Below are 25,522 nucleotides of genomic sequence, written 5' to 3' on the forward strand. Positions count from 1 at the left end.
AGCAAGAAATCTGTGGTTTCTAAATGGAAGAATTAATGTAACCTACTAGTGACCATGTGATACAAGTTCCACTCTGTTCCCAACACACAGGGCATGAGAGTCTGTTACAGCCGCCACTAAAGAGCCTTGTCTCTCTAGCTCAAGCTGTAAAATCTCAAGATTTTGGTTCTGGAGATCCCTGGTTCAACCCCTGGCATGTCTGGCAAGACAGCAGCCATTACATTAACAGCTAGTGTAAGTCAGGTAGTCAAAAATGCTTTCTCCGAGCAATTTTTCAGAATCACAAACATGCAACTCCATTCACACTCCTCGTTCAGTCATGAAAATATATCATTTTTTACAAGAAAAATGAGGCATGGACACAGAAAGAAGAAGCCATTTCTGTTTTGCTGTTTACCGAAACAGCTTGTCAAAGAAGAGTTGCCGTCAGCGGCAGCTCCAGGCACCAGCACTCCAAGCGCGTGCCTGGGGCAGCAAGCTGTGGGGGGACACCCTGCCAGTCCCTGCGAGGGCGGCAGTCAGGCAGCCTTCGGTGACTTGCCTGTGGGAGGTCCACCGGTCCCGCGGATTTGGCGGCAATTCGGCGGCAGGTACCCCAAAGCCGCAGGACCGGCGGATCTCCCGCAGGCAAGCCGCCGAATCCACGAGACCGGGGACCTCCCGCAGGCAAGCCGCCGAAGGCTGACTGACTGCCGTGCTTGGGGCAGCAAAAAAGCTAAAGCCGCCCCTGGTTGCCATAGAACAGACTTTTTCATTGCAACTTGTATTGATATGAGACAGAGCAGAGCATAGTGCTTCATAGTACTACTCGCCATACTGCATGCATCACCACCACACTTTTGGTCTGAAGCAAAGCATATTTAGGAAAAAAAAATTAGCTTAAAACAATGTAATTACTTACACAATTTGGCATCAAACAGGGTCTGGGAACATTTAAATAAATAAAAAGGCAATGTATATTTGCTTTATTTTTAAAATTTTCAAGTGTTTATTGAACACAACACAATACATTATATAGTGATTGGCATTACATAGCTCTGCACATTTCATTATTAAGGCTGGCCCAAGAATATGGTTGTTTACTAACCACACACCACAGATTTAGATGATAAAGCATTTCCAAGGTAACAGCCACATGTGCTGAAACAGAGGAAGGGGGAAACGTTAGGAAATCTTTTTTAAAGATAAGACGTTTCAGTTAAAGAACGGTGAGATATACCACGAGGTCTAACAGATAAGAAGGGCAGTGAAAGCAATATTAAAAATTGGAGATGCAGCTGGAAATGTTTTGCTTATGATTACAATTCTCTCCACCACCCTTCTATTTCAGTTATCCCTCCCACATCCGACTAGGCACCTAATAAAAGCGAGGAAGACATCTGTGAGAGCCAGAGGCGGCTCCAGGCACCAGCGCAGCAAGAGTGTGCCTGGAGCGGCTTGCTGTGGGGAGCGGCGTGCTGGTTGCCGTGAGGGCAGCATGCCTGTGGGAGGTCTGCCAGTCCCGCGGCTTCGGCAGCGGGTACACAGAAGGCACGGGACTGGCAGATCACCCGCAGAAACGCCACCGAATCTGCGTGACCGTCTGACTGCTGTGCTTGGGGCGGCAAAAAAACAGAACCATCCCTGGTGACAGCTGGAGAGAATGCTGTTGGGTGCCTAAGAGGAATGAGGTAGTGGAGGAGATAATATGCCATACAACATAGCTAGACCATTTTCAGAGCACCCTGCAATACCTACCTACTTGTCAAAGTTTTCCTGCCATAAGAGAAGACGAGGCTATTTCTGACTAATTATTTCACTAATTCAGAGAGCTGCGCTTTCCAATCTAGCTCTCTTTAAAACAGGCAGAGACAACAACAGCAAGACAAAGTTTGGCACAACCACTCTGCTCAGATTTATCCTTTCCCTTCCAGGAAAAGCTTGCATGTCGGTAACAGGATCATTTTGTTTTGTGTACCACAAAGATTCTTACTGTCAAGTGAGAGAATGCCTATTTTCCCAGAATTAGTATCTGCCTCCAACCTCCCCAGTCTCCAAGATAATACATTAAGGAAGTGGTTCTTCAATAGATTTATTCTGCTAATCCCTTTGTAAGAGATCCTTTCATGGGACCATGTCCTCTCCCTTCCTCCAGTAGAAGTCCATTAAAGCCATATTTGCTTTCTATTATCATAGGTCAACTCAGCAGCATAAGTACATATGTACAAAACATTAACAAGCCAGGAAGTTAGTGGTCCTGATTCTTCATTCAGATTGTTGCAACTAAGGTGCAACTCCATTTAAATCAATGGAATTACATAGGTGCAAAATTATTGAGTGCATAAACAGGCTCAATCACCCTTGTGAGAAAATTTCAAACTCAAGTCCTAGGCCTAGGACAGTCCATCACAAAAAGGAGGGGAAATGTACCCTGGAGTGCCAGTGGCTTTCAAGCTGCACAAAACACAAACCCATTCTCCTCGCCAGGAGGAGGAGTTTGTGGAAGCCTGGAGGTGGCAGAGGGCAGAACCCTTTAACTGCACTATGCTCAGAGTTCAGTGGCAAAATATGCTCCATCCCTGTGATTTCTGGGCCATCCACAAGAGCAACCCCCTTATGCATCTCCCCTCCAAGCAGACATGCTGCTGCTTTCTAGCTGTCCTATGGATGTATGCTAACTCATCCACTCTCTCTGAGGCGGTTTAAAAGCTGCAGAAGAGCCTAAGAATGATTTTTTTTCCAGCACTACTACACAGAAATCTACTGGTTGTGGAGGGGAGTATGCCACGCTGAACAGCTCCATCCCACCAATACCCAATATTCTCCTCCTGACCCAGGAAGGGGAAACATATTAGACAGACCTGCCACTCATCCCCTGGACTACTTCTGGATCACTTCAGTCCTTCTTTACTCTAATGTGCCACTTCTGAAGAGTGGGCAACAGCAGAGAATAGATTAGCTGAGAGGGCATCCATCCACACCAGAGAATGGGAACATCAACATTCAGCTAGCTCGCATGGAACCTAGGACTCTGCAAATATTTTCTACATGTTCACCCAGGTTTTGGACAAAAACTGGTCCACTGCAGTCATTAGAGATCCAAGAAGCTCCTGTCCATTCCTTTCTAACAGTCGGATCTTCTGATCGTCAACAATGTAGAAAGATCTAAAATGTGTGATGAACAGCAGGAATTCTGAAGTGACGGGCATTCTTATCTATAGGCACTGGGCTAAATTTCCCCACCAATTTATGAAATTCCTGTGGGAGTTGGAGTGTGGAGAGAGAGCTGGAGGTCACACAAAGGACTCAGAGCTGGAGACTGTGGTAGATAGTGTGTTGTACTATACTTAAATGATAAGGTAAGCCATAGAAACAGAGAGGTGGGGAAAAACAACATTCCCTGGCTGGGAAGTTATAGTGAATGATTACAGTGGTAAATCACCCTTCTTACAAATAAATCACTGGTAGGCTGTCGTGAAATGCTGTGAAGGTTCACAACAGTCTATCCATTTGATTGCAAAACTGCACTGTATCTTACAAATAAGCACATGATGTATCACACTACACCTGATAAGCAAACCTCCTCTTATACTCAATAGCAAAAAATAGGGGAAAGACCATACTTGATGGATTAATCATTCTTCTCCACTATAAAATGGAACATAAAGCAAAGTGAGGTGGTATAGGTTTCAAAAAACAGACAAACAGCTTGATTAGCTGTTATGTTAAATATTACTATGGAACTAAAAGAAGCTACTTAAAACAGCTAGAGATTTCCAACTCCCCCCTTTCACTCCCCCCCCCCAAAAAGCCTCCCTTCCCAAAGAGATATCAACAACTTTGTATTAAAGAATGCTTAGGAGAACTCATCAGGATTTTTGATGTGATATTAAAAAGTTAGACAATAAGTATTTAAAAGGTAAAAATATCAAAAGTCCATAAAGCTAAAACAAAACAAAAACTCTAATATAAGTTGAAAGCTGCTTAATTTTATTTCTTGGTTCAGAATACATTTGGTTTTAAAACAAGTCTTTCAGGAAGACAGAGACCTCCACACTGATAGATTCAAAGCAAACACAAAATAGTGTCTAGGAGACATCACTTCTATCTTCTATTGCTCTGGTTGTGGTAAATTACATGACTTGTATTGACCCAAAGTGAAGAGTTAAAGAAAGAATACATGCATTGTGCATGATAAGAACTGAGTAGTCCAAATGACTTAATAAAGACAAGGTGAGTGAGGTAATGTATTTTACTGGACCAACTTCTATTGGTGAAAGGGAGAAACTTTCAAGCTTATTTTACTCACCTTGTGTTTCTAATATCCTGGGACCAATATAGCTACAACAACATTACAAATAACTTTACAGACTTTCTTTAGACCATATGAAACAAACACTTTGCAATAACAAAGAAGATGCAGATGGTGTCTGCTCTAAAGGATGATAAATCAAATCAAGAGTGAAAATGAGAGAGACTAACCGACATGCCACACTTTTTCTTGAATGAATGGGGAGAGGAAATGAACAAAGACTGTCTATGAAAGAGACCCGAAATCTGGAGTATGTAGTGTGCACATTAGCTTTGGAGCTGATGATGCAGCCTGTCTGGCAGTCTCAGGAATATTGTGGTTACGCACCCAGCAATAGATGTTTGTAGCAGCATGAGATTTCAGAGGAGAAAAAAGTCTACACCTAACAAAATGCCAAATATTTACTCTCAGGCCAGCCAGGCTGTCTAGCAGCCAGCCCAATCAAGCACTAAATAAGAGATCTGAATCTCTGTCCCAAGTTCTACAGTTCATTAGGGGCTCAGAGCACCTTCTGGGGAGGGAGAGAATCATAGGTTGCTCTTGAGTGACCCTAGCCAACACTGACTCACTTCTTGACTTACAGAAGAGTCACTGCCAGGTACTCCAAATGTTGAGAAAAAAATGGAGAAAGAACCCCGTTAGCTCTGGCCCAGACACCACCAAGTCCCAGCATTGTTAAAACATTGTCTCAGGGTGAAAGTGCCCTGCGGCTAAATAAACTGCCCTGGCAAAACACAGAGGTTCATTTTATGTTGATGGAGGAGATGTTTCTCCAGGGACAATAGTCACAAAGACTCTCCCCCATACTACACCAAGTGACATTGCTGTATTCAGAGTGGTGTAAAGAAAAGGGGGCTTCTAATCTCACACCAGTGAGAATCAGGAATACCCTCTCACTGGAATCACTGAAGTTTGCACCAGTGTAAAAAAAATAAATAAATAAAATGAAATAAAATATAACACCCAACACACTGCTCAGGATAAAACTGAGGAAAATCAATCAGGCCCATTATTTTTATGAATAAAATGGTCTTTGATTGATACATGTGTGAAGTAAATGTGTCAGTAAATAAGGAGCATTCATCGCACTGTTTAAACACGCAATCCACTTAGCATAATAAACAATTTACATTCATTTTTATTCGTGATATTGTGGAATTTGAATCCCTCTGTTTTGATCCTTGACTCTAAACATTTGTTGGCAAAGCCCCAAAAGTGCTGAAGAGCCAGCCATACTGACTGCAGTCCATTCAACTGGATTTTATATAGTATCATACAGGAGCTGCACATTATGGCTTTCCTCTTCTCCATAGGATAAGCTCCTACTTTTTACCTTTTAAAAATTCTGTTCTAGTTTAAGTGAGACGCCTGCCTATAGTTAGTCAAGTTCTTAAATTACAGACAGTTCATCTCTGGTGCTTCATTCACAGCACAACTCTTCGCTTCTACAGCAACCAGCCACTGTTTCAAGCAGATTTTTTTTTTTTTTTAAACTAAAACAAGGTGGTTAGTGAAAATCTTCAAACTTCTGCTCTCTGGCGTGGGAAAGAAAAGATTGGAATCTTCTAAAACATTACAACACTGGGATAGAAATAAGAGGAGAAGTTTCTTTAGAGTGAGACTGTGTGGGTGGTTCTGAGGAATTCAACTTAACCACATGTGAACAGGTGCAGTGGTTAAACACCACACACACAAAACAAACAAGGTCTGATCCTCAAGATTTAAATGTTTTGAAGGTTAGAGTGTGTATTTGCAAGAAGAAAATAAAAGTTAACAGAAGCAGAAAAAATAAACTTCACACCTAGGGGCTCAGTCCAGTACCATGAGCCTTGGGTGTGGAGCCCCCCTTTCCAAAAGCAACCTTTCCTCTCTGTCCAGAGTCAGGGAGTCATTCTTATAGCCTGTCCCTCAGCAGTTTACCAGGAACCAGCCAGCACTCCTGCCACACCACAGTTCCTCACAACAAATGCTCTTTTAAAGACAGACTCTGCAGTTTGTTTCAGAAAAAAACCTCAGTCATTAAAAAAAGGAAACAACTGTATTCACATCAAAAGATATTTTTCTCTTCCACAGGTCCTAGAGACTTTCTTTTACCATTTCAAAAGAGTACCAAATACAGCAGAACCTCAGAGTTACGAACACCAGAATTACAAAACTGACCAGTCAACCACACACACCTCATTTAGAACTGGAAGTATGCAACCAGGCAGCAGCAAAGACCAAAATAAATTAATAAATAAGTAAAAAGAAAAATACGGTCCAGTCCTGTGTTAAACATAAACTTAAATAATAAAATAATAATAATAATAATAATAATGGGAAAGCAGCATTTTTCTTCTGCATAATAAGGTTTCAAAGTTATAGTAAGTCAATGTTCAGTTGTAAACTGTTGAAAGAACAACCAAACGCTTTATTCAGAGTTACGAACAACCTCCGTTCCTGAGGTGTTTGTATCTCTGAGGTTCTACTGTACCAGCAACAGAAGTCAATTTGCACACTGAAGGAACGTGTGTTATTAAGCATTTTAAAATCACTGTTTCTTACCTCCTCAGGTACAATGACCAATGGGTATTTGTCCTCAGATAAAAAATTGAAAATAACCCAAACTTTAAAGGCATCTTCATCACTAATGAACAAAGGACTTTTAGTGAGGTTCTTTTTGAAGCAGAGAGTCCAGCACATCCTATTGAACTCAACTTTGTCAAAGTTCCCTTGAACCTAAAAATAAAGAAATGGAAAAAAAATTAATCTACATGAAACAGCACAGGCTATTGTATAGATAACCGTAAGTGAGACTGTATTGATCAAATGACACTAAAGCACCAAGAAAATTCTAATTAATAGAATTCAGAAACTTTAAGGCCCAAAGGAACCAGTATGATCATCTAGTCTGATCTCCTGCATAACACTAGTCATGGAATCTCATCCAGTAAAACCAGCTTCAAGCCCACAGTTTCTGATTGAACTAAAGCATATTTTTTTTTAGAAAGACACCAAACCTTGATTTAAAAGCTTCAGTGAAGGAGAATTCACCATATTTCACATTTATTCCAGTGGTCTAGTTTAAACACACTGCTACACTTCTATAACTATCACCTTCTTAACGACAACTATCCTTATGTTACACTGAGTTACTCAGATGGAGTGAATCCAGACATCATCATATAAGAAAACCCTAAAAGTGATAGACAGAAGATAACTGTGAAAGGTTTGTTGTAATATATTTTACTACTTTCTTATGTTACATGTGCTGCTATTGTAATAAAGTCATAATCACAATCATTCATAATTACATGCAATCACTTATTTTTGAACACACAACCCTCACACACCCCTGTAATTTCCTCCTAAACTCATACATTTTCCTTATTTTGAAATAACTTTGAAAATTTCCAGTTTCTTCCTTCATCGTCCTGTACCATCTTTAGTATGTGTATATAATTTGTGAATGATTTCCAGATGTCAAAGATTCTTCCCATACCATAATAATTTTATGCACTCACTCATGTTAGATTTAAAACCTACTTCATCGCTCATAACTCTACAGCTTTGTAATGCTGTTTCTTTGCCTACACAGAAGTTAAAGACACATTTTGCACTGTAATGGGATTTCACTCGCTGTTTTGCAGTATGTACAGAACATGGATGTGGGGAGCCCCTCATCAAGCCCCATCCCCCCCATATACAGACATACACACCCCACTGAGCCCCAACCACTTTCATCTGGATATGCCTGCAGAGTCCCATTAACCCTGCACCCAGAACTCCCCAAAAGAGCCTGTGTGCATCCAGATTACCCCACACAGAACCCTCTCACCCCGCCCCCCCCCCCAATCTGTTTCTGGGGAAGGCTTGGCCTTTGCACACTCCCTGTCCTGGGAGGGGTGGGGAATTCAGGGTGATCTCCCACCTCCATGCAGCCAGTGGCCTGTGCTCCCCACTGCCATGCTGGAGCCTCCACATTTATTGACAAATAAAATTTGAAGAATTTTAAAATATTGTGCACAGAATTTTTATTTATTGTTTTGTACAAAGTTCCCTCAGGAGTAAATGACTATAAACAGCGGCAAGCTAAGGGCTAAAACAAGAAAGTGAGTGAGTTGACTAGGCTGGAGAATCAGGGTGTGACACAGCTAGAAAGGGTTAAGTATCAGAGGGGTAGCCGTGTTAGTCTGGTTCTGTAGAAGCAGCAAAGAATCCTGTGGCACCTTATAGACTAACAGACGTTTTGCAGCATGAGCTTTCGTGGGTGAATACCCACTTCTTCGGATGCAAGCCGAAGAAGTGGGTATTCACCCACGAAAGCTCATGCTGCAAAATGTCTGTTAGTCTATAAGGTGCCACAGGATTCTTTGCTGCTTCTAGAAAGGGTTAAACATCCTGCAAAATAAATAACCCTCAAAAGACATCTGGGGAAATAATGTTTGTGTTTCTGTGTATTTACATATGCATGAGTAGGGTCTGACAATGTAATCAACAGTCCCTGTCTATGCTGTATTCTGATAACTCAGAGGTCAAAAGAAAATCCTCGCATTTAAATTAATTGTAAACACGCGATATCTCAGTATTCATCTCACTTTGAAATGTACTGTGAATGGTGGAGGAACAAGAAAATGGCCTTATGTTAATTTTTATCGCTAAGTACCTCCTTCAAAGTCATCCTAATTACCTTTTGAATGCCACCTTGTCAAAAGACGTGAAATTGTATAAAAGATCCTGATTCTGTCATCTCAGATCTGCTTAGGCTTCATCGGGGAAGTTTGTATGTATATTGATCTTTTAACCATACTCTTTGTCTTTTGCTTTTTAATAAAGTTTAGTTAAGAATTGGCTGTAGCGTATATTTGGGAACCAGTCCTTAACCTGGGAGGTAATGTGTCCAATCCTTTAGGATTGGCAGAACCTTTTCTTTTATATGATGAAATAAGCTTTACAGAAATTTTCATCATATTTGATGTGGGTACCTGGATAGAGGCCTGAGGCTGGATCACTTTAAGGGAACTGTGTTGTTTGGACTTCTGAGCTTTTTGGGGATTGTCTGCCCCATTTTTTGCAGTTTACCCTACTTGAGTGACCACAGCTGGCTCCCCGCTAGGACCCTGGTCACACAGGGATTAAGCAAAAACAAAAAAACCCAACTACATACTAAAAAGTAAATACTGGACTAATGTTTGGGGGAGGAGGGGATCATTAAACAGCCTGTCAAGTCTGTTACAGTACCTCTATCGTGCAAGTGGAGATGTGAGGGTGGAGGGGGTCGAAAGACAGGTTAAAGAACATTTAGAAAATAAATACCTAAAACAAAGTCTACACAAATCATGGCCCTAATAAGACATATGCTAAACATGACTGTAATCCCTTTGCTTGTACGTTTGCTACTGTCCTCCATTCCTCCTCTGTTTTTTTTCTTCCTTGACTAAACAGCGCTTTGTGGCAGGGACTTGCCTAAATCTGTTGTGTAAAGTGCCAAGCACCCTTTAGGACACTATTTAACTATATAATGTATAAGCAACACCATAGGGTGCAGGTAACACTGCCATTATAATACAGGTATCTAGTTAATGATTCTCAAACAGCTGATTTAGCATAGATCGATGGTGTTTGCCATTACTTTGTCCTGGACAAGGCTTCCTTTCTCAGCCAGATCCTTCAAACAGTTGGGATGTTGAAGTTGCTGGATCAGGAAAGTACTTCCCATTTGCTCACCAACATACTACGGCACTTTTTAAAAAGCTTTACTTTCACAGCAGCTGTAGATCCAGGTGTTATTTTCCTTTTCCTATTTTCACACAGCAGGGTTTTGTTTATTTTATTTTATAAAATCCAAATCAAATACGTGTAGGAAACTTAACATTTTTACTGGGGAAATGGCCACGTACAAAACAGTTTAGAAAATAATTTCTCAGTCTGATCAAATTGCTAATTATTCTAAGCTCTATTTATTTGCAATTAAAAATAGTTACTAAAGCCCTGATCCTGTAATGAGCTCCATGCAGAGTTTATTGCAGGACTCTGACTTGGCCCTAAAATAGGTCCTCTTTTGCTAACTATGTAGCTCCTAGTATATAATTCTGAGGTGAGTGGACAGCCCCTCCCCCCACCCCAAACCCTTTCCAAAGGCAAGTCATCTTGATTTACTTCAGGAATTTTTTTTAACCCTTACGTCTATTGTTAGAAAGGGATAAAGAGCTTAAGAGGGTATGTAATGTCCACATATTACACCAAACACAATGATGTCGAAATCCAAGGGAAAGAGAAACTAAATAGCTCACTTTTACCAAAAAGTAAATGCCCAATAGCCTTCTTGCAAGTTTTGTATAGCTGATGCCATAATCCTTTCTTATATGTACATTCTTCAAATAAAACTGCAAAGGAAAAAATCCAAGTCCCCAAATCATCAGCTAATTTTTCTAGAGCTAAATCCACACTATGGAAATCTTGGCTGCTTTAATTTGGGATGCACAGTTAACAAATTTCAGAGTAGCAGCCGTGTTAGTCTGTATCCGCAAAAAGAACAGGAGTACTTGTGGAACCTTAGAGACTAACAAATTTATTTCAGCATGAGCTTTCTGTAGCTCACAAAAGCTCATGCTGAAATAAATGTGTTAGTCTCTAAGGTGCCACAAGTACTCCTGTTCTTTTTACAGTTAAAGCTTCACTCCAGGTGGTTAAGTAATAAACAAGCTATTACCATTATCATATTTTAGCCCTCTGAATAATGTTTACATTTCAAGACAGTTGAATGGGATCTCAAGTTACAATTATAGATATTTACACAAGATGAGCTTAAAATGATTGAGAGGCATTTGTAAAATTTTCAAAAACTACCTTTCTGGATAGGAATAACTGCTGGCAAATGGACAGAAAGTCAGTAATAAACACACACACAAGCTTCTTGTTGTGACAAACAAATAACCATTTATCAAATCAGATAGGAGCAGAAGCCATCTTGGATTTTTAATTTAAAAGAAGTTGCAAAATTAGCTTTAAAAATACTAATAGAGAAACTGACTAGATTGGACTCCTAAATATTGTAAGAATTTTTAAACCCAGACAGTCTGATCTTGAATTTTATTCATACATTTTATAGGAGTGTCATCCAGCTTGTGACCTATCTGAATAATGTAGAATCCTAACAAACATGTTCTTAAAGATTAACAAAGAGTCCTGTGGCACCTTATAGACTAACAGACGTATTGGAGCATGAGCTTTCGTGGGTGAATACCCACTTCGTCGGATGCATGTCACCCACGAAAGCTCATGCTCCAATACGTCTGTTAGTCTATAAGGTGCCACAGGACTCTTTGCTGTTTTTACAGATCCAGACTAACACGGCTACCCCTCTGATACTTAAAGATTAACAGTTTTAATAACAAAATGTATGCCATACACCAGTATATGCTTTTTACTCTACTCTCTGTGGAATGTGTGCAATCTACTTCAAAGTCACCATTTTGCTTAGAAACTTCTGTAGTATTCTATGCTATTAACCATAAAGAAACTATCAGATTATTAATTGTGCTTTTGTGCAAAGGAAGATATCAGATGAACTAAAAGAGAAGTTGAAAAAGCACTCTCTCTTACTTAAAACAATGAAGTATAATAAAAAAAAAATACAGAACACCTCCATCTCCTCCAAAAGAAATTTTACACTGTAACTACAAAAGATATAAGTCTCTGAATCCAGTAGGATTGTTTGTTTGTTTTCTTGGTATACAAAACAAAAACACTGACACTATAATATCCCACTAGCACCATTCAACCAAACAAAACGGCCTTACGTGCAACTAAGTACAGAAATTCAACAGCCTGCCTGGAGCTTTACAATACACAAAGACAGTCCCCAAGGAGCTGAAAGAACTTGGAGTTTATGGGACTGATTCTTCACTGGTTTTCATCTTGTATAGTTCTTTAGACATACGAAAAGCGGGTAAAATGTTACCACTAGCGTAAGTGAAAGGAAGTGAGATTTGGTACAATTTTATGTAACTCTTCTATTATAATTTTGGCTGATTTCCATGTGAGATATTACTGACAACTCAATAATAAGTGCATAAAAAGCAGATAAAAACACAGTATGAAAAAAAAGACTGGCAAGATACACATTTTTCTCTCTCTATTTATTTTTCGGGCAACAGAAATAAGTGTAATTAAAGAGGAAGAATGTTGAACTGAAGGCGTCTGAAATGCAAAAGCATCAAGACAGCTGCCAGGAAACTATAAAAAGATAGTATAATGAAAATATAAGCGGAGGTATTAGTAATACTAATTCCATATACCAATAAAGAAAGTTTGTTGCTACTCGCTTCCTTCATCAAATTGTCAATTTGGGCATTTCTCCATGCTTCCCTGGTTCAACAATGGAGGCTTTGTTGCAGGGCAACTCATTCCCTAGTACTTTAGATGAATAATTCATTTACATTCAGGAGTACAAGAAGAAAGACTTTAAAAGCTTGAACAGTTTTCTCAATAAGATTTACTCTAGAAGTGAGGCAGGATAATATGAGTTGTCGCTTTGGCACCTCAAAGTGATTTCTCTATACAGATTGGCATGTTTGCGGATAAAATGATTTGGATCGTTTGAGAACACTGAGAAACAATACACTGCGCTACAAAACTAATGCAAAAGCTTCCAATTTCCAGTAAAAATAAGCTGATAATTAATTTTAGTCTAAAGGCCGTCTAAAACATAAGAGTGTCTATGCCATATACTAACACCAATGTTTACTTTCTAAGAAATGTTGAATCTTATTAAAATCCAAATGCAAGGATTTATTATTTTAAATAAAGGGAGAGAGTTTGGGTAATTTTCAAAAAGCAAAATACCCTGTGAGTTTAAGAACTCCCTCAAAACGGGCTGCTTCTGCTCTCATTGAAGACAACAGGAGGACAGTTATACCATCACCGCACCAGAAGAATTCATAGGAAACTGCATGTCTGGAAATCAACAGTGTCCTTTGGAATAAGTGGGAGTACCATAAGGAATGCTAAGGACTTGATCATGCAGTGTTTAATATGTGACTTTTTGTTTAAGAATACAGATTGAGGGAGAGGGGGGAATCCTGAAGAGGTATTTGTTCACTTGTTCTAAAATCATCCAGACTAAGGCACAAATTACTGAAATGGGGAAAAGCAAAAATTCATTTTTCCAAGGGAGAAATGGCGTGCATCTGTGCCTTCACCCAGTGCATCTCTCTTCTCTTCTGACACTTGTTCATACCTCTTAAACTGCCAAAGAAAACAGACTACAATGAAGATTTTTACTATCCACAAAGACAGCTTTGTATATGCAGCAATGCACAATTCAGATCTTAAAAAAGGATTAAAAAGAAGTTTCTCAAGCAGCACAAGAAACCCTTTTTAATTTGTATCTAAGATACAAGCATTTTCAAATATCTGACATTTAATTAGCATTACAAAGCAAGAGATTCTGGGCAACTGAACCCGGGTTTCTCAACTTTGTCCTTTTAAGATGAAAATGTTTTGCAAATTAAAGTGCTATTAAATGGTAATAGTGCAGCTACTCCTTCCCTCCTCCTCCTCCCCCCAAAATTGCCCACTCCTCTTATGCACACTTTTTAAAATGAAAGCATATTTCATTTAAGCACTTAGGAGGCTTTCCATTTCCCTTTTTCTATTCTCTCTGTGCAGATGACAACTGGCTTAATGACTTCATACTGCCTTTGAAAGGCATTTGTAAAAAGTTGGGACTACAGTTCAGGCTCTCTGCCTACAACTCTTCATTTTGGGAAAAACAATGACCTTTCTTTCTTTGGAAGATTTGGTAGGAAAAATTGATGGATTTTTTGTATTTCAGAATAAACAGTCTCTTTAATTTAAACTAAAATGCTTTCACATTTACAAGTTAACATAGCAGAATGCTTCACCACAGAATGGTCAAGAGAGTAACGGGTACATCAGCCTCATGATGTACCCTGATGTGCTTTAATGGCTAACACACCAAAAACCCACCCCCGCACACACAAAAGGAGGGAAGAGTGTGAAATCTGTGGGAGAACCAAAGTCCGGAGAGATACAGGGGGCTGGCTGGTTAAAACTAAAGGAAGGGATGAGGCTCAGTGGTGCCAGAACAGGGGGCTAGAGGGCCATGGCCCCATCACTTTTAAAAGTGAGCCCTCCTCATTTTTTACCTGCCTTAAGGGGGAGCAGGCAACGAGGAGCGAGTGGCCTGGGGAGGGGAAAGAGGTGGAGCGGGCACAGGGCCAGGGTAGGGACAGAGGGCGGGGCCACACTTTGGGCACCGGTGGCCTCCCTACTTCTAGGGAGCTTCCTGATGAGGCTTAACTTCACTGCTGGTATAATACCTCAACCAGACCTGCCAGATGTTATGCACCTCAAAGCTCTGTAACACTCACCAGTATTAAATGCATATGCTATTTTTAAGTTTATCATTAAAGACAAATTGGTTCATTAAATAATTTGCACAAAGTGTGACACACGATGCTGCACAAATCTTTTCAGCTATTCCTTGGTACAGGACTCCATTAGAAAGAACTCATTAATACTATAAAAGGGGAGCCACTATCTGCATAGCTATTGTCACCCCTCTGCAGAGTAGTAGCAGATTTTGGGGCCTTGCAGGTCAGTTTCTCATTGGAGGAGAAATCAGTGATGAGGAAACTGGGAATAGTCTTATTGCCGTTTATTTTACACTTTCATACACCATGCCTTGAACAGAGGTGGTCGCGAATGGCACAGACTACTCCCTCTTTAGGAATTCCAGACAAAACACTAATGCCCAGTTCCCAGAAGGCAACTCTGCTTCAAGAATTGCCACTGGTTAGGTAGATTGTGGTAGAGAGCAAACCCTGGTGCTTGCCACAGTTCCTCAAAAAAAAGAAACTACATCCCAAAACCAACAATGCATTTCTTCAAAGACTACACAATACTTGTGCACTAAGAGAAAGAACTTTTAAAACTAACAGTACCACCTACTGACTCCCACTATAATACTATTTTTGTGGATTTTCAAATTAAAATACCCTCTTTCGATATAAGGGATTTCTACCCTTCCTGTTTGTAACTGAGTATACATATCACTATTATACTATAGTATAATACAGGTCAATATACAGTTCCAAACGTTTTAAAATAATTTTAACCACGATCCACTATGTACATGAACATATCTTTGCACCAGTGTGGCCCAGGCAGTGGAGTAAAAAACAAACAAAACATAATACTGCATCTTGCAATTTTAAGGCATACAACTCTGCACAGAGCATTTCTCTATTATGTCCCAATGTACAGAATCAGGATCAGCATTTCTTCATTTCCCTTCCTCCCTGTCCCTTTCTCTCTCTCCCTCCTCCCCTTTCCCTCAGTGTAGGAATTTATCATTGCAGTAGAACATTTAAGTTTATTACCTAATCCTAAAACTGCTTACTTGAAGGGAGAACACAAGAAGAACTAAAAACTTACCTTTTCCAAGATGAATTTGTTTAAATAAGGCATGTAACCCTGATTGGAAACTGGTCCTTCATCATCATCCCGAAAATGCTCTTCCAAGGCCACTGGGTCATGTGGAACATTTAGCACTGTGCACAAATTGTGAGAAAGGACCTAAAAACAGAAAACAAATCAGTGAGATCAGAGTTCAGTTTCCTTAGTGACAGCGCTGTGATTCACTCAAGTCTGCACAGAATGTGACACATTCATGTCAGGGTGAGTTGTAAACTGGGGATTTTTGTTGGAGGAAAATACAGTTCTAGTAGTTGAGTTACAGGGATTCAAACCCTTCAAATGGTAACACTATTACAGAGATAAAATGGTTACAATGTGGTGGTTACCAAACAAATACAAAAACAGCTACACAAAGAATTCAACTCATGTATTTGAAAGTAAGGGAAGGTCCGTGGAAACACGAAACTCATGTTTCTGTAAGGAAATTAGCTAATGGGAGGAAATGATAAGCAATAACCAGCTCCTGTTATAAAAATTCAACAATGTGACTAACATGACTCATGAAACGTATTTCAATATACATCTTGAGTTTATAGGAAATGCTAACTGTCAAATAAAGGTATGGATTTCTAATTTCTCCCATCTGCTTGTTTTTTCGTTACTTTTCTATATTTACCATAGGTTTCAACTGGTAAGAGGCAAGTAATGTTACAGGAGGGCCCTGGGGGAAGGGAAGGGAAGAGTTCAGAAGCAATTCTTAACATTTTATTTTATTTTATTTTAAAACAACATATTTGCATGTGTTACTTCATCGGTTTCAGCCCCCGCATAACCTATCTAGAGAAATGACCTTCAGTGAGAGGCTACATGCTTCATTAGTTTTAAGGAAGTACAGAGTTCATGAAAACCAAGTGGCAATAAATACATCTAAAACTCTCCATTGTATGCAGCATTTTACAAGCAAAACATATGCCTGGTTACCAACTATGGAGCAAAGAACCTAGATCATTTTTACTTGTATGCCATTAGTAGCATTAAGGCTACATCTACACTACAAATTAGGGGTGTGATTCTCAGCTTGTGTACACCGGCTAGCATGAGTGTAGCCATGGTAGCATGGGCAATGGCAATTGGCTTAGCCATGCCAAGTACATATGGGGGTCCAGGGGGTTGTACACAGCACAGTTCAGCCACCGCTGCCTCTGCTACCACAGCTATGATGCTATTTATACTCACACTAGCGTATGTAGGCAAGCTGGAAATCACATCTCTAGCTCATACTGTAGACATATCCTAAGAGTCCTGGTGAAAGGTGACGCATCTCCCAGCCACAAAGAGTGTGGTTTCTTCCTTCTCTTCTCTCTCACATACCTTCCCAAGGACCAGACAGCGTGCTGCTCAGCCAATCTAAGGACTTGTCTACACTGGCACTTTACAGCACTGCAACTTTCTCGCTTGTGGGTGTTGAAAAAAACCCACACCCCGGAGTGCAGCAAGTTTCAGCGCTGTAAAGTGCCAGTGTAGATGGTAGCTATTCCCTTGATGGGGGTGGGTTTTTTTTAATAGCACTGGGAGAGCTCTCTCCCAGCACTGGTGCCACAACTACACGGCCATATTAAAGTGCTGATAAGTCAGCACTGCCGTGTCAGCACTTTAAAGTTGCTAGTGAAGACATGCCTGAACATGGCTTATTAGGGCTTGATCCTGCACCCATTAAAGTGAAAGGGGAAAACTCCCATTGATTTATATAGTACAGCGTCAAGCCCTTAAGGATTATGTACCCCATACAGCTACAGAAACTGGATTAAGCATTTAATCTTATTTATCTATGAAGGGATTGCAACTGTAAATTTCTTTTCCCAGTGTGCTGTAGGAGAAACAATATAAAGACAAGAGGAAAGAAGAGGAATTAAACAGGAAAAAAAAAAAGCTTGCATTTTAAAAAAAATGCATCCTGCCTACATAAAAGAAAGCTAACCATCCAGTTGTGAGAAAAGATAGCAACTGAAATTATTTGGTGTCTCTCACACACTATATATATATATATATATATATATATATATGAATATGAGAGAGAGAGAGAGAGAGAGATGTATGTATATAATGGTCCTCTTTGTTCATTGGGCAAGTACAACATCTAAAAAACAGAACAAAGCGAGACAGGAGAAAGTCTGCAAGTTTATTTACAGCTATTTATAGACAGCTAAATATATCTGTTAGCACAGAGCAGTTGAAAATGGAGTAGCTGCAAAACCAGAATAAGTGGAAATAGGTTTGAAATCTTCAGAGTTGTCAACTGAGAAGACTGTATCTAAGTTGCAGATTCAATGGAGAGTCAGTCATTCTGTTTTCTTTCCTATCCGATGACATTAAAATTCGCTCCATTGCTCTTATGACAAAAAACAAAGCAAAGCATCAGCATTATCATGAAATCCTACCAAGACCACCTTTTAATTTACAAAAGCGCACACACACACACACTCTTCCAAGAAAACAAAATATTCACACATGTACATTAAAATTAAACAAAATAATTTAATCTGACCTAGGCAGGTAACAAAGACATCTAAGGAGAACAGCAATAAGTAATGCTCTCTATTGCCTGCCATTTTAATTAACTGCCAAGTTTTCCAAAGCAGATAATAAAACTGTACATACATTTTGTGTTCAGACTGTGATTTGCACCATTTTTCAGCTATTCATGCAAAAGTTGCAAATACACATGCAAAGCCAGGTCTCAGACTATGTACAAGAACTCAGATGAATAAATATTGGAGATATAGTTTTAGATGCCAGGTTGAGATCCTATTGAAAATTTTATTCTAAGCATAATGCCTCAGACTGGCTATATTGTACTGAAGTACAGTATGCTGGAGGAAGATGCTATGGCCCTCTGGAGTTTCTTAAAATACCCACCCATTCCAGTGATGAGAAGTTTTACAACAAAAACATTTCCCTTCACTCTACCCTTTTCACCACACCCTATGAATTGGGACGATGATGTAAAAAACAAAACAAAAACAAAACCTGAGACACACTTGTTCTCCTCCAATTTAAAAATTACCTTCACCAAACAAATTATTCCAAACCCTAAAGCCCCCTCCGCTAATGCAGTGAAAGAGAGGAGTGCTCCTTCATCCCCCTGATCAAGGTTTCCCTCCTGTTACCTATGTATTTATGACAGTTAAGGGAATGGAATAAATTGATCAGAATTTTTCAACTAGAAGGCACTTAACCAGAACATTCCAAAAAAATTTGCTCATTTACAAGGTTACTATTAAGAACAACTAAAGAATATTCAATAAAAGCAGCACTTTGTTGTCATCTGCCTAGCTCTCCTGCTCTCCCCCTTGAGGGCTTACTGCTGCCCAAAGGCTGAAGGAAACCCTGGATGGTTTCAACAACTTGGAACCAGATACCAGGAAAGAATTCTACTTTCAATCATTTTTGAAAATCTGCCTTATTTGAGACTCTATTATGCTCAGTTCCTTCTTTTCATAGTTCAAGAAATTCCTTGCTACCTTCCAAAGTCTTCCATTCTTTGAAGTGGCAGAGAGCCAACTGCCTTTCTTGTATCTAGAGTAAATTTGGAAAACTCAGCAATGAGTTCTCACTTTTAAAAAAAAAAAATGCCTATCCACTAAAGCATCACTTTGACGCTCAATAGTAAAAAAATAGCTGAGCACAAGCTTAAGGTACTAAAAAGCCCCTTGTACTGCCGAATCTCAGTTAAACCGTGAAGAAAATTTCCACCAGTAAGGATCATTCTTCTAGTGCCCATATGGTTGCTAAGCAATTTTTTCTTTCAGCATTTATTATGCTCTTGTTGCCACAATTAACAATCCACCTGCATGCCAGAACCAGTCTCTTGCTCTATGCCAGAAACTCATCTTTCTGCTATGCTGTGGAGCAAGCTGCAAACCCCTGCAGTAACTGACACCAGCCACAGGCTGGATCACTAAGGTCATCATGAGACTTTGCTAGATGCTTCTGAATCATATTTTTATTTTTAAAGTTGCTTTACTTGGCATTTATGTCTCTAACACAGCTCTGTCTGTGCTACTGCTCCAACTCCTAGAATTATTTAGCCCCTGATCCCACAAACCCTTACACGTGCTGAACTGCAAGCATAAGAGTGATCGGTCCCCCAGAAAGAGAAGGAACACTCCAACAACTTATTCAACAGATACTAACTGCCCCGTATAAAAGAGTATTTCAGCCAAAATAGTAATGGGACCATTAAGAGTAACAACCTTGCACTGCACAGGATATTGATAATTTCTTCAGTACTAGTTTCATCTTTTAGGAGAGGGTGGGATTGGGTTTTTTCTTTAAGAGTTTAAAACAGTTATGGAACTGTACAATTCCATTTACTAGCCTTGTACAGAGTCACTTCGAGATATTCTTGGACTGCCTCTCTGACATCCCCTATGGACATCTTGCCATCAGCTCCAGCTCAACATGCTCCCACCCTCGGTCTCCTTTCTTAATCACTGACAATACCAGCATCCTGGGCATCATCTTCAATGCAGATCTCCCTCTAGGTCCTCCCTTCAGATGCTTTCTGCATAACATCTCTAAGATACGGCCTTTCCTATCCACACAGCTACAACTGCTGAGAGTTTGGACATCATCTTAAGTCTCAGTTACTGAAACATACTTTTCTTTGGCCTTGACAAATGCAATCTTGCCCTGCTCATATCCATTCAGAAAGCTGCTGCAACGATGACTTTCTTTGCCCTTGCTTTGACTACTCCCCCTTCTCTTTAAACCCCTACGCTGGCTCCCCCTTCTCTATCAAACATAAGCTATTTGTCTTCACTTTCAAAGCTTTTCACAGCCAATGACCACCTTACCTATCATCTATCATTTACTATCAAAATGTCAACTCTCACCTTCAATCGGCCATCACGAGACAGCCTCCACTGCCCACTTGTTACATTTTCAAGCACTTTTGTGCTTTCTTCCAGGTGCATCTCATCCTTGGGAGGAGCACTCCATAAACATTGACAAAACTAACTCATTATCTTCCTTCTAAGCACTCTGTGATGCGTACAAAACAACTGACAACAGTAAGGTCACTGCCTATCATACTGACCAAAAGTGTCTTATGGTTTTCTTGTATTTTGGCATCAGTCTGTGTCTCCATCTGTTGTCTCTTAGCTTACAATCTAACAAACTCTTTGAGGCAGGGTCTATCTTCCTTGTTCTGGTTTTGTAACGCACACAATGGTGTCTTGGTCCAGGTCTAGGGCTCTTAGGTACTATGTTAATGCAAACAATATATTATAAAAAGGTGTTTCAATATAGAGTATAATGCTGACAGTTGGGAGACTTGAGTTTAGAAGGGTATTCTGTACTGGTAGAGAGGTATGGCTGCAGTGATGTTTCCAGCCTCAAGTGAGACCAAAATAAATAATTTAATTCATTCCAGTTAATATAATAAAGTAACAATTTCTCATTATAATGACCGACTACATACTGCTCACTTTTTCTAGATGAGCCACATTTATCTTCTCCACTTGGATATTAAACTAAAGTTCTATAATTTATATCTCCCTCTCTCATTTCTGCCCTGTTATCCTAACCCTGTATCACCCTGCAGATCAGCACACTGGCCAAAGTTTTCAAAAGTGACTAGAGACTTTGGTGGCCTCACTTTTTGGTCACACACTTTGACACACCTGAAAAAAAAAGCAAGATTTTCCAAGAGTGTCGGTCACCCCACCTTCTGAAAATCAGGCCCTATTAAGGAGTCAAGCTGAGGACCCAAGAATTGAGATGCTCAAACCACTTTTGAAAATGTAGGCCACAAGGAGCAAACAAGGAAGAACAGCAAAACTGTGAATAGTCAACAGTTAAGTAAGTCTACCACTAAACAGAGAAAATTAGGAAGAAATACAAAAAGAGTTTTCATATATTGTGTAAAAATGGGTTTGGCTTGCACAATCTCTAAGGTTCCAATCTCTCAAACATCCTACCACATGTAATGCTTACCGCTGTAAGCAGTCTTCTAAAAATCCAGTAGTAAGCATTTGCAAGATTTGTCCAAAGGCTACATTAAACTTTTGGAAAGTATCTTTACTATTCATACCACCAAGACACATAATTTTAATTAAAAATATTTAGAAACTGAAGAGTACAAAAAAGTGAAACCAACAGGAAGATTTAAAAATAGTGTGACATATGCCTGCACGTAGTTCATACTAAAACCACAGTAGTAAAATAAAGCTGTAATTGCTTCCACAAAAATTATACTGTAATTTTGCTATAGTGGCATTTAAAAGGGTGTGTTGCAATATATAAATAAAACAAGAGCAATGTTTATATTTAACGCCTAATTTATGAATAGACAAGCATCATAAATGTTTACAAACAATTTTTGCTGATGTGTAAAAGAATGAGGTAATCGATATAACTGCAGAAATACTAGAAAATATTGGTCAAATAAATCAATGCACAATACTTTAAAATACAAAAAAAGAGGGCTGATTTTGCTTAAATTAGTCAGTAGCACCCATATAGTGTGGCTGTTCCTCATATCATCCCCACTCACTCCTAGGGTCTTTACCTGTTGGCTGTACAGATATCGTACAAAGGAATTAAGTAATTAAGAGAAAAGGGATAAGGGTCATCTCACACAACTGTCTCTGTCCTGATGGGTCCCAGTTTTTCCCAGAGGCTTGACTCCTCTCCAAAATGATGCACAGGGGAAAGAAAGGACCAACATACCTGTCTCTATCACTTTCTATTTCTGTTAAATTAAGACCAGAGCAGAAAGTAAATCCCTTCGGAATTGGGCCTCTGCTGCATAAAACACATTCATTCTTATGCTTGATTATTTTTATGTTTGTACTGCCTTGAAAAAAATAATAAAATGTCACTTTTGTGGAGCAAACAGACCAGCTGGGAAAAGAAATTAGAACCTGAGTTCTTCAGAAATGGTGGTGTAATCCATTTGCAATCAAAACAGCAGATCAGTGCTATGCTCCTATCATCTAGATCACTGTTTCCCAAACTTGGGACACCACTTGTGTAGGGAAAGCCCCTGGCGGGCTGGGCTGGTTTATTTACCTGCCTCGTCCCCAGGTCCGGCCAATCGCAGCTCCCACCGGCCGCGGTTCGCTGCTCCAGGTCAATGAAAGCTGCTGGAAGCAGCGGCCAGTACGTCCCTCGGCTGTGCCGCTTCCAGCAGCTCCCATTGGCCTGGAACAGCGAACTGCAGCCAGTGGGAGCCGCGATCGACCAGACCTGCGGATGCGGCAGGTAAACAAACCGGCCCAGCCTGCCAGGGGCTTTCCCTACACAAGCGGCGTCCCAAGTTTGGGAAACAGTGATCTAGAGAACTACTAAAATTATAATTAAAAAAAAAATTATTCCAGAAGTATTACAAATACCAAAAAGGTTTAGGAAAATCTTGTGTGTGGTTGAGGGGTAACACAGCAGAGAATTAAAGTTAACTTAAGCCACAGCAAACACGCGGACACTAAGGGGAACTGTCAAAGCTGACCACCAACCATTTCTTTCATAAACCTCTCAAGCGTCAACCTTTCCTCAGACCCTCAAGGCAGGGTAATTACAGTAATGGGGAACGATTACTGCAAAACCTGACGAAACAGAGACTGCACAGGACCTGCAAATCAAGAAAGAACATAGCAGGGAGTGGTAGGGTGGCAGGAAAACAAACAAGATTTTTTTTTTAAATGAGAACCTTGGTAAATTAGAATGTTTGTATCCCCAACCTACTCAAGCTGACTGTGGGTTTCCCACTGTACTAAGGACAGACAGTCTGTCCTTCAGAAGAGAGACAGTCCTCAAGTTTTCTCCAGTGACTACAGAGGTTAAAGTTGACCTGGTGATCAATACAATGATCTACAGTCTGAAATGCCAACAGGTGTAGAGTCCTATTTGAAATGTGTATTTAGGCAGATTCTTCCCATTATTCCCAGCCCAAGATAGTCCTATGAAACATGGCCAGAATGGAATCAGATTCCACAAGCTGTGTGAGTTCTATTAAGAACACACATCACTTCAGCGCATAAGCTGGAAAAGAATCACACAGTTGGAGCCTCTTGACTATTTCTCCTGTTTACGCTCAAGTAAGAGAGTGCTGTAAAACCTCATTCTCCCTTTGGCAGATTCTAAATTCCACTTGAATGGGGTCAATTCCTTTGTTTGGGACCTTGCATCTAGTCTACAAGAGAGCCATGCAGAAAAGGATACTCAAGGCAAATGACTGGAGGGATGGGTTTATGTTAGTGCACCTACAGGCCAGAAATCAAATAAGCTTCAGCACCCTCCTCCATGACAAGAGAACTGCTTTAACTTCAGGACCCACATGCACATATATGTAACAGCTCAAGACCCAGGGCACTGCACATCAGACTAGGGAACAGCACTGTGGACTACACAGCACTTCAAACAATCTGGAAAGGGCTCTACTCTACCCTTGTTTTGCCCAGTGAACATGATGGGAACTGATGGTTCACAGAGAAGATGGTGACATGGGGGGTAATATTCTGCACCAATAGCTTTATTCCCAGGGGTCCCCAGTGACTTTACAGAGTTATATGGTGGCAAAGATGGACACCAAAGTACTATCTCCAGGACAGACCAAGTCTGTGTCCCGACAGAAGGTTTCAAGACCCTCCCTGTGTTCAAAAATCAGCCCCACCATTTTGCGGCCCTCCCAAGAGAGTGTCCACTGTCCTAACTGGAGTGTCCTGCAGTGCCACAATGGAGCCAAAGCACCAAGCCTCCCACAGACAACTGTCCCAGGGCTTTGCGGGAGGCTCACAGGCTCCTACTCTCCACCCCAATCCCTGTGAAGAGCAGGAACAAAAGACTGAGGCTGCTGATTTTGCTTCCCCAGCGGCAGTAACCCTGGGATGGTCACAAGGTGCTTCCTTCCTCTTGCTCTCTCTCGGCGCGGGGGGAGAGAAGGAAGGGATCACTGCCAGGAGGCCCCAGGGCAAGAGCCTGCAAAGCCCGTTTCTGCCCCGGGCCCGGGGCCTCTCGCCAGCAGCAGCAGCCCTGCGCCCGAGGGGGGGGCGGAGGACACTTGCCCCCCAGACCCCAGCCCAGCTGACGCCCCCAGGCTCCCTCCCGCACTTGCCTTGAGCTGGGACTTGGAGACCTTGCCGCTCCGGTCCAGGTCCAGGGCGGTGAAGGCGTGCCAGATGGTCTTGAGCAGCTCCTCTTTCAGCCCCACCATGGCCAGCCTGCCCCCGCCGTTCGCTCCGCTAGCTCCAGCACCGCTGCGCTCCAGCCGCCCGGTCCCCGGCTGCAGCTCGCATCACCCCACCCCTCTCCGCCGCCGGCAGCCAACCAGGCGCGGGGCAGGGCTGCGCCCTCCGGGGCAGTAGGAAGTGACTGAGCCCTGGGCAGCCGCGGGCTGAGGCCCCTGCGCGCCCCGCTCCAGCTCCTACTGAGCCCTCGCGTAAAGTAGCCCCGAGTTGGGCCAGCCCCTGCTCCCAGCGCCCCTCCCCCGGCAGCGGGCTGGAACCGGCCCCCGAAAGGCGAAATCCCGCCTGTCCCGCCTCACGCTGCCCGCCGACCCCGAGCTTCCCCGCAGGGCCGCACAGCAGGCTCAGCCCCACGGTAATTATCACAGTGAAACGTGAGGCCCCGGTCCTGGCAAGGGTCCCAGCCGGGGCTGAGCGCAGGGCCACGGTGCGGGGAGCGACGCTGTCCCGGGGCAGAAGTGGTTGCAGGCTTAGGGCCTTGTTTTCTGTAATGTCTTTAAAACGAAGCATGTAGCTCCCAAATGCTTTACAGGGTCAAACACTGACCCTCTCTAGGGCACAA

General features: G+C 41.3%; 1 protein-coding gene across 3 annotated transcripts in view; it reads right to left on the reverse strand.

The window, feature by feature from the left end:
- Window positions 1-25,125, reverse strand: part of SWAP70 (switching B cell complex subunit SWAP70) — a 54,679-nt gene extending 29,554 nt beyond the window's left edge. For 2 of the 3 annotated variants that reach the window (XM_039537935.1, XM_039537933.1), the window contains exons 1-3: window positions 24,831-25,125; window positions 15,734-15,874; window positions 6,836-7,009 (exon numbers count right to left, since the gene is read on the reverse strand). In XM_039537935.1, the coding sequence (XP_039393869.1) occupies window positions 6,836-7,009; window positions 15,734-15,874; window positions 24,831-24,929 (414 nt within the window). In that variant the 5' untranslated portion in view covers window positions 24,930-25,125. Of the gene's footprint in view, window positions 1-6,835; window positions 7,010-15,733; window positions 15,875-23,232; window positions 23,260-24,830 lie in introns of those variants that run through there. The other variant, XM_039537934.1, reaches the window with a different exon arrangement.
- Window positions 25,126-25,522: the final 397 nt, after the last annotated feature.

This window comes from Mauremys reevesii, linkage group 4 (assembly GCF_016161935.1).
Source record: "Mauremys reevesii isolate NIE-2019 linkage group 4, ASM1616193v1, whole genome shotgun sequence".
Classification (NCBI taxonomy): Eukaryota; Metazoa; Chordata; order Testudines; family Geoemydidae; genus Mauremys; species Mauremys reevesii.